General features: G+C 36.2%; 1 protein-coding gene across 3 annotated transcripts in view; it reads right to left on the bottom strand.

The window, feature by feature from the left end:
- The window catches only part of LOC128248659 (uncharacterized), an 8131-nt gene extending 3163 nt beyond the window's left edge, over positions 1–4968 (bottom strand). Inside the window, exons 1-2 of one of the 3 annotated variants that reach the window (XR_008264816.1) lie at positions 4835–4912; positions 1493–1708 (exon numbers count right to left, since the gene is read on the bottom strand). Coding sequence is in view for 1 of the 3 variants with exons in the window: in XM_052970305.1 (XP_052826265.1) it covers positions 4835–4858 (24 nt within the window). In the remaining 2 variants the exon portion in view is untranslated. Of the gene's footprint in view, positions 1–774; positions 865–1492; positions 1709–4834 lie in introns of those variants that run through there. The other 2 variants (XR_008264817.1, XM_052970305.1) reach the window with 2 other exon arrangements.
- Positions 4969–10064: the final 5096 nt, after the last annotated feature.

Genomic DNA, 10064 nt, shown 5'->3' with positions numbered 1-10064 from the left:
CACTACCAACACTGATACCATCTTCTCTACTACTACTATCATGTTACCAATCATCACTGCTACTATCATCCACTAGAAACACAACACCACCACCAACACCACCACTACCACAGCAACTGCCACCACCACCACTGCCACCACCATCACTGCCACCACCACCACCACCATCAACACTACCACCACCAACACCAAGCACTGAAGGACTGTTAAATCATTTTCATAGGTGTTTTTTTCTTTCATTGATGCTTTGTCACTATGAACTGAAATCTACTTTGAATGTTGAGTCATAACTGATTCCATATATGAGACACCAATGTGTCATTTGAGCCAACGTGACAGGCCATTTTTGATCAGTCAGTCTGCTAGAAATAACAGCTAAATCTCTTGAATAAAATTCCACCATCTTCGAAAAGAGCACATTAGATTATGGGTTTTCTAGGTTCTGTATATATACAGGAAAAGATGGGATGGTCATGGTTGGAATTCTTTGAGCATAGGTCTGTTTGATCAGGGCTGACATATGACTTAAACAACCACAACAATGAGTCAATTACTGAGCTACTAAGTGGAGTCTTGACTTGCAAGAAATAACAACCAAATCTTCCTCAAATCACACCCTATTCTCTTAGAGAAGAAGAGTACATTGGATAATGTATTCCAGAGTGCACTATGACAAGAAGAAAGATGGTCAATTATGGATGAAATGACTTCGACTATAAGTTTGACCTAGGGCTAAACAACAACATTGACAGGTTAATAGTTAATCAACTTTACCCTGTGTAAGCCATTCTATTGTGCCTCTCAAACAATAATCCATATAATCTCTTTGGTTCTGGTCTGAAGGTGCATGGTCTAGTGGTTAGAGAGTTTGGTTCATGATCATAAAGTCATAGGTTCAATCCTGAGAAGGCAGCACATTTTATTCTTGAACAAAGCATTTCATGTCATATTGTTTCAATTTAGTCAGCCGGAATTATTAGTTTGTTCAGAAAATAATGGCTGATTTTTAAAATATGTCTATATTCTTGAAAAATTGAACTTATACAAAGGTTTAATTATTCAAAATATGATCCCTGAACAGCTATGCATTTCTCCCATTGATTAACAAGGTCATTTATGCCTCTTCAATAAAAATCCAAAGGTTTTGATGCCAAGAAATCCTTAAATTCAGTTTTGGTCTTGGTTTTGGAACGGAAAGTATTTTGCCTTAAAAAAGTTTCTAGATGCTTGAAAAAGTGGTGGATGGTGGGTGAAAGATCAGGAGAATATGGAGGATGTGGTAAAGTCTTGTATGCCAAGTTTGTGAGCTTCTGCAGTGTCATCTTGGAATGGGGCAGAATTGGACCACATCAATTAACAAGTGCAGGTCTCATTTTGCTCAAGTAAACACTGACACCAAACTTATGAGACATTTCTCTGACACTTTGTCATGGGTTTTGTTCAACTGTTGTTTTCAAATGCTGATTATCAAGGGTGGATGGATGTTCCCTACCTTCTTGACCTTCGAGGCTTTCATCCCCACTATGGAATCTCTCAAACCACCATCATACCGTCTGATCACTAGTGGACACTTCACCCCATGCTCTGTTGATATTGGCGGGTGTTTGGGAAGCATCATGTTCAAGCTTGAATCCAGGCAAAAAAAGTAAATGCATTTCTTCTTTTTTCATGTTTGAAATTAAGGATTTCTATGCTTCAAAATTATATTCTGAAAGGAATCAATAAAAATTTATTAAAGAGTACACATCAGTTATTAAGCATGTAAAATTTTGTCTAAAGCACTACAAATCGAAAACAAAATTTCTTAAATCGGACAGTATTTTCCGAACAACCAAATAGTTCCAACTAAGTCCTGGTGCAACTCTCTAACCTGGATATTTTAATGGGTTTAAAAATGAAGTAGGGATCCAAGAGGGTCTCTATGTCTGCTCCATTACCACATTGATACCTAAAACAGTTAATAAAAGCATGATACATAATACTAGGCTATACTTGGGTTCTGTTAGTTTGACTGATAAAAGCAGGTGTTACATCTACATAATGGTTGAGTGGTTAACAGTAGAAATGGCAGCCAGCTTTAAAAAAAAAAAACTGCTCTAGCAATGAGTTACCAAGAAAGACTTTCCATCGTCACTAACCCTGCTAAATAAAGCAGTCAAATCTCTCTCAAATTTCATCCTTATACCTGAAATAAAGAAAGACTATAGTTTATCACTATGTTTCTGTTGAAACACTGCATTTGTTTCAATTAATTTTGAAAATAATGAAAAATTTAGTAAAATACAAGAAAAGACATGACAATCTAGGGAGAGTAATCCACTGGAAGGTATGTAGAAAGCTAGGATTTGAACATACTGATAAATGGATTTGAACATACTGGTGTTTGGAACCTAAATTAACATGAACTTTTGATGGAAGGTGTTAATTAAGGTCACTATAAAACAAGGAATTTGTTTCAAAGAACCATGAGCAGTTTCAGGTGGGTATCAGCAAAAGAGTTAAGATATTCAATGCTTAAGAAAAATATGAAACACTCATGGCTAGAATAACTTTGATTATGAGTATAACAACTACTAATACCCCAACAAAACACCACCCCATCCATGTAAACATAGAAAATGGAAACTAGATAAAATATATAAATAAAGGGGCAAAAAAACATCATTCAGTGATAATTTTTATTTCACTTATTGTACTTTCTTCTCCCTGAAACAAACCATCATTTGTCTCCTTGAATTCAAATGTTTAATTTTGCTTTTAAAATTTATTTAAGTTAATTAATTCAATGCTATTGTCAGTTAATTATGTAACATGGTAGCATAATTAGCATTTTTTTTTCTATGTAATGTTAATATGAATATGTTAAAACCAGCTTGTAATAAACAAGAAGTAAATGAATAGTAGCAGTAGTTAGAAATAATTTACAAAAGTGTTAACAGCAGTTTTAACCCTTTAGCATTTAAACATGCCATATCTGGCTCAGATGTTCTACTTGTGTTTTATGTTCAAACGAGCCAGATCCAGCCTCTCACACCTACCCTGCAATGTTATTCTAAGAATAAACTATCACATCATTGAAATATTGGTTTCGAATTTTGGTACAAGGCCAGCAATTTCATGGGAGCGGGTAAGTGCTTGACTGGTATTTATTTTATCAACCCTGAAAGGATGAAAAGCAAAGTTGATCTTGGCAGAATCTGAACTTCAAATGTAAAGATGGATGAAATGCCACTGAGCATTTTGCCTGGTCCACTAACCATTCTTCCAGCTTGCTGCCTTACATCGTTGAAAATATTGAAGGTGTGAGTTAATGCATAATTAATTCAAACCAATGTAAATAAATAAGCATTACATTTGACAGAGTAATCTGAATGATTAGGAGTTAAACATTATTTATAAAAATAGCAAACATCTTTTTCCCTCGTCTGTTGACTAGCACAAGAACAATGAAAGATGAGCCACATGCTTACATGCTTAACCATCTCTTGCCAATGCATATGACCTGTTAGATTGTGCCAGGTCATATTCAATTGTACCATGCTTTCATTAATTGCTTTAGGTGCCCATGTAGTCATGAACAGATTCTGGCCTTCTTGCCCTTGACTCAACAGAACATTGAGAATGTGAGTTGGAGAGAGAAATGGATGCACCAATACTTAGTTGGTACTCATAAATAAAGAAAGAAAGGATAATGTCATAGTTAGAGGATAATGTCATAGTTTTTCAGAGGAGGATGGGCAAAGCCCATGATGTTTCCAAACTCTCAGACTGGAGAGATCAATATGATAGATAAGCTGCCCAAAAATCTTCAAATCAATATTTGCAGGGAAAATATGGATAGATTGGCCAGAGGAGAGTTAACACCATGCATCATCATCTGGTCAGGCGACTTGCCTGGACCAATGCAACTCTTCCACGCCAGATGTCATGATCAGGCAATGCAGCATGAATGTCTGGCCTGAGCTTTAGCCATATTGGTCTTTTACTAGCTAAAGTATCTCATCTGCAGAAACCACAACTACAGATGATAGTAGTAATTCGCTAACTAAACTGGTTAATCCTGAATGTTAATATTTTGTTGTCTGTTTATCTGCTTAGCATCTAATGATTTTCACCATTGATTCAATAAGTTCGTTTGCTGAATTAGTTCACATCCACCATGCTGCATCCTATTATTTCAGAGTACCATAAGGTGGCAAACTGGGAGAATCAGGAACATGCCAGACAAATTGCTTATCAGCATTTTGTCCATTTTTACATTCTAAGTTCAAATTCTGCCGGGGTCAACTTTGTCTTTCATCCTTTTAGGATTGATAAAATAAGTACCAGTTGAATACTGGGGTTAATGTAATTGATTAGGCCCCTCCTCCCCAAATTTCAGGCTTTGTGTCTATAACAGAAAGTATTATTTCAATGTACCCTGGCTTGGGTGATTATATGTTATTTAACCCCTCTAAAAGAAACCTGAGGACAAAGATAGTTATTATGATGTTAGACTGAGCCAAACACTAGTTAATCACTGTGTATGAAGGATATGAACTTATATTTGAATGATTTGTTTGTACAAGCACACATGCATACAAACACATATTGATAGTCATTTAAACATGTACCACACTCATACACATTGACATACATTTGCATACACACATACCTTGCACACAAACAAATACAAATGCACAAGTGATCAAATATATTTGCACACTCAAAAGTATAAACATAAAACATTGAAACACTTCACACACACAAACGCACACACACAATTAGATACAGATATAAATACAGAAAAAAATACATAATAAACATACATATTAAAAACAAAACACAAACATACCTGAATACAGATATAGACAAGCATAAAGACATGCACATATGCTCATAAACACATACGGACGCATAAGCACATCCAAATTGTCTAATGTTTCAATCAACAGTAATATATTATGTATTTCGGATGATACAGCTTCCTGCACGGTTTTGTCAAGTCCTATAATGAGAATATTTACCTAATAGTTGGATTAATAAATATTTTATTTTAAACCCTGTAAAAAGTCAACAAACTGGTTTGATATTAAGCAGATCACTGACATTAGCAGGGGATTAAGACAAATGTTTCATTTCTCTCAGTAAATAGCTATGTGTACTTATGCTCCCATTGGTTGGATTGTTTTACAAATTTAAACATTATTCATTCATCACCATCATCATCATCATCATCATTGCCATTGTTGTCATTGTCATTGTCATCGGCGTAAATGGTGGCAGCGTAGTCATCATCAACATCATCATTGTCATCATCATTGTCATCATCGTCATTGCCATCATCATCGTCATCGTCATCATTACTGTCATCATCATCATCCTTATTGTTGTTGTTGTCATCATCATCATTAATATAGGTGGGTTGGCAGAATCACTGGCACATTGGACAAAATCTTTAGTAACATTTCTTCCAACACTTTACATTCTGAGTTCACATACTACTGAGATAATGTTTTGCTTTCCATCCTTTTGAGGTTGATAAAATAACCCAGGTGAGTACCAGGGTCAATGTAACTGGCCCTTCCCCCCAAAACCACTGGCTTTGTGCCAAAATTTGAAGCTATTATTCTTACTGCCATTGTTTTTGTTGTTATCATTATTAAGGCAGTGAGCTGACAGAATTGTTGGCATGCTGGGCAAAATGCATAGAGGCGTTTCCTCTGGCTTTACATTCTGAGTTCAAATCCGCCGAGGGTTGATAAATTAAGTACCACCGAAACACTGGGGTCGATGTAATCGACTAGTCTCCTTTACTAAAATTTCAGGCCTTGTGCCTTTAGTAGAAACGATTATTATTATCATATACACTCAATAGATTAGACTGTTGGAAAAGAAAAAATCCCAACACTGGGTTACAACAGGTAACCATAGATGCCAAGAACCCTTCTATCAGGCAACAACAAATAACCTTAGATACCAAGAACTCTCCTAAGTATCCTATCTGTCCCTAATAATACTGTTTACTGGAGCTGTACTGAACTGGATTTCATGCCTATTTCCTCTATCCATCTGTTCAGATCTTTAGGGATAGTTCCCAAAGCACCTATAGCTTACTGGGATAAATTTTACTCACACATTTCATAGTCTCTGTAATTCAGTAGCTAAGTCCTGGTACTTTGCTATTTTTTCTATACTTCTCATATTAATTTTTTCATCATTTGAGACTGTAAAGTCAATTATCTGGCACTTTCTATTCTTTTTATCTACTACTACCAAATCAGGCCTTCTAGCTTCTATTACTCTGTCAGTCTGAATGTTGATGTCCTACACCATCTTATATTCCTTACTTTCTAGTACTTTACTAGGTTCATGCTCATACCATTTATCAGTGTGTTCAAATCCTAGCTTTCTACATACCTCCCAGTGGATTACTCTCCCTAGATTGTCATGTCTTTTCTTGAATTCTTTCTGTGCCAGCATGCTACATTCACTTACTATGTGAGTAATGCTTTCCTCTTTTAATTTGCATAATCTACAGTAGGATTCTACTTGGTTTTTGGCTATTTTGGCTTTTATCGAATTAGTCCTTAATGCTTGATCTTGTGCAGCTACTAACAAACGTTCTGTCTCCCTTTTCAGCCTTCCTTTCTGCAGCCATAACCATGTCTCACTGCTACTATTTGTTGCAACTATCTTTGGGAGTCTACCATGCAATGCCTCCTCCTGCCAGTCAGATAATTTCTGTTCTTTTTTCTGGTTTTTAACTTCGTTTGGGTTTTTGGTTTCCCTATGTCTTGCTGTGACTCTAGCAGCTTTTAATAAACTTTCTTCACTATTACCTACATAGGAGTCTATATCTACTCTACTTAATTCCACACAGTCTTCTACTGATATCAGCTCTCTTCTGCATTCATTTTCTAGGCAGTTATAATCTTCATTCATATTGAATTCCTTCCTAGTTCTTCTGTCTAGCTTTGCTAATTCAGTTTTTGTCCAATCTACAAAAGCTGCTGAGTATCTAAATAATGACATTGCCCAAGAATTTACAGCATTCACTAGATTTGGACCATTTAGCTTTGACTTCATTAGCTTCCTCACTCTTCTGAGGTACTCCTTCTCAATTTTCGTTTTCATTTCTGTAATTAGTACCCTGTCAGGTTCTAATATTCCTAGATACTTATAACTCTCTCCTCCATTCAATGATTTTAATGTCTGGCCATCTGGTAATTGGATGCCTTCACTATTGACTATCTGTCCCATTCTCACGACTAATATTGCACACTTATCTATGCCAAATTCCATGCCTATATCTTTGCTGAAGAGTCTTACAGTCTGTATTAAGGAATCTATCTATTTTTCATTCTTATTAAAAAGCTTCAGATCATCTATGTAGAGCAAATGGTTAATTTTCCCCTTACTGTTTCTGAACTGATACCCTGCTTTGCATTCCTTAATACTAAACTGAGGGGGATCAAACATAAGACAAATATTAAAGGGGACAACAAGTGCCCCCGGAAAATTTTTCTTTTGATATTAACTTTCCCTAAGAGTGTGTTACCTGAGTAGAGATCTTCTTTCCATTGCTTCAGCTAATTAATTCACTTATGTTGTCTGATATACTGAATATACTCAAACATTCACTTATCTATAAGTGTGGGATCATGTCATAGGCTTTCCTATAAGCTATCCATGCTCTGGTTAGATTTTTCTTTCTAACTTTTACTTCATTTAGAACGGCTTTGTCTATGTATAAAAAGATCATGCGTTCCTCTAGCCTTTTCCTGTAACCTTTTTGTTCTTCTGGTAGTAAATTCTGGTTGTTAAGGTGGTCGTAAAAGCTTTCTGAAAGCATTCCTTCTAACAGCTTCTGCACTAATGGTAAGCAAGTGATTGGTCTATAGCTGCTAGCTGTATTACCCTTGCTCTTATCTTTCTTAATGAGTATTGTCCTCCCTCTAGTCATCCAATCTGGTATTATTCCTCCATTAAGGCAATCCTGAAGTTGTTCCCTCAGCCTCCCATGTAAACTAAATTTCTTTAGCCAGTACTCTTGAACTAAATACGGTCTTGGGTCCTTCTAATTCGCCATTTTTCCTAACACTTTACTCATCAATGCACTAGTTAATCTTAGATCTGGCTGTTTCTCACTCACTACTTCTTCCCTCACTTTCTTTAACCATACTGCATCTTCATTATGATTGACTGGCTTATCCCAAATATTACTCCAGAACTTTCTAGCTTCTTCTGCATTAGGTTTCTTCTTTTCAGTATTTCGTTCTCCACTATTTATTTAGTTATAAAATCTACTCTGGTCTGTCTCAAATAATCTATTCTGTTGATACTGATCTATTCTTTTCTGATACCTGGAGAGCTCTCCTGCTACTGCTATGATACACTGTTTCAACTCTTCTATTACAGTCCCAAATCCTTTCTCTTTGACTAAGTATCTTTTCTTGAGGGAAGATCTTCATCTTGTGTTTCCTAACTTGTTCAATTTCCAGGCTTGTCTAAAAGTCTTCACTTTCTTTTCCACATTTACTCTTTTTTAATCTTTCCCCATGAGATATCTAATCTTCTGGTGACTACTATCCCTCCTGCATAGATCAGTAAATTAGTGTCTCCTATATTTTTCGTATCTATCCTACTGCTAACAGAATCTACCTTCCTAGTCATTTCTAGCAGCTTCCTTCTGTTGATGCCTTTTAATGCTGACAATCTTTTTCTTATTACTTTACTCATTACTTCCTGCAACTCATCTAAAATCTTCTGATCTTCCTCACTTAGATCACTTAAATCAGTTGTCTCTTCCTTATTGGTAGCGCTATAATTTTTTTCTTTAGATTCTTCTTTGGTTTGAGCTATATCTCTTCTGTTGTTGTTTGTCTTTCCTACTGCCTGGTCTTTCTTTTCCAGATCTCTTGTGATTTCTTCTGCCTCCAAATCTATCAGCCCCTTTCTCCTCCGAATAACATTAGCTTGATCAACTAATCGCTGCTCAGTCACTTTAAACACACCCTTCTCTACCCAAAGTGTTAACATCCATTTTCTATAGCCCCTTCTTTTAAGTTCACTTTCTAAGTAGCACTTATTATTATAATTATTACTATTATCATTATTATTATTATTATTATTATTATTAAGCTATTAGTCCACTCTATAAAGTGGTTGGCATTAGGAAGGGCATCCAGCTGAAAAAACCTTGTCAAAACAGACAATGAAACTTGATGCAGTCCTCTGGCTTGGCTTACCAGCTCTTGTCAAACTGTTCAACCCATACCAGCATGGAAAACGGGCGGTAAATGATAATGATGATGATGATGATGATGATGATGATGATGATGATGATGGTGATGGTGGTGGTGGTGGTGGTGATGATGATGATGATGATGATGATGATACTGGTTTCAAATTTTGGCACAAGGCCAGTAATTTCAGGGGAGAAGGTAAGTTGATCATATTGACTCAGTGCTCAACTGGGACTTATTATGAATGAATGAATATATCTTCATTATCCTCATCATTATCGTCACCATCACCAGCAGCAGCAGTAGCATCATCATCATCAGCAGCAGCAGCATCACCACCACCACCACCACTGCTTCTACTATAGTCTCAGGCTGACCAAAGTTTGTGAGTGATTTGGTTGACAGAAACTAAAAGAAGCCCATTGAATATATGTATGTGTGTGTGTGTGTGTGTGTCTGCATTTGTCCCCGCACCATTGCTTGACAACTGATGTTGGTGTGTTTACGTCCCTGTAACTTAGTGGCTTGGCAAAAGAGACTGTTAAAATAAGTACGAGGCTTACAGATAATAAGTCCTGAGGTCGATTTGTTCGACTAAAGGCAGTGCTCCAGCAGGGCCGCAGTCAAACGACTGGAACAAGTAAATGAATAAAAGAATGCATACATACACATTCACATATACATACACACACACATATGTATATGTATATATATATATATATAAATATATATATATATATATAGATAGATAGATAGGTAGATAGATAGAGAGAGAGAGAGAGAGAGAGACAGAGAGAGAGAGAGATAGACAGACAGACAGACAGACAGACAGACAGA

Source organism: Octopus bimaculoides, chromosome 9 (assembly GCF_001194135.2).
Source record: "Octopus bimaculoides isolate UCB-OBI-ISO-001 chromosome 9, ASM119413v2, whole genome shotgun sequence".
Taxonomy (NCBI): domain Eukaryota; kingdom Metazoa; phylum Mollusca; class Cephalopoda; order Octopoda; family Octopodidae; genus Octopus; species Octopus bimaculoides.
This window is presented reverse-complemented; position numbering and strand designations above follow the sequence as displayed.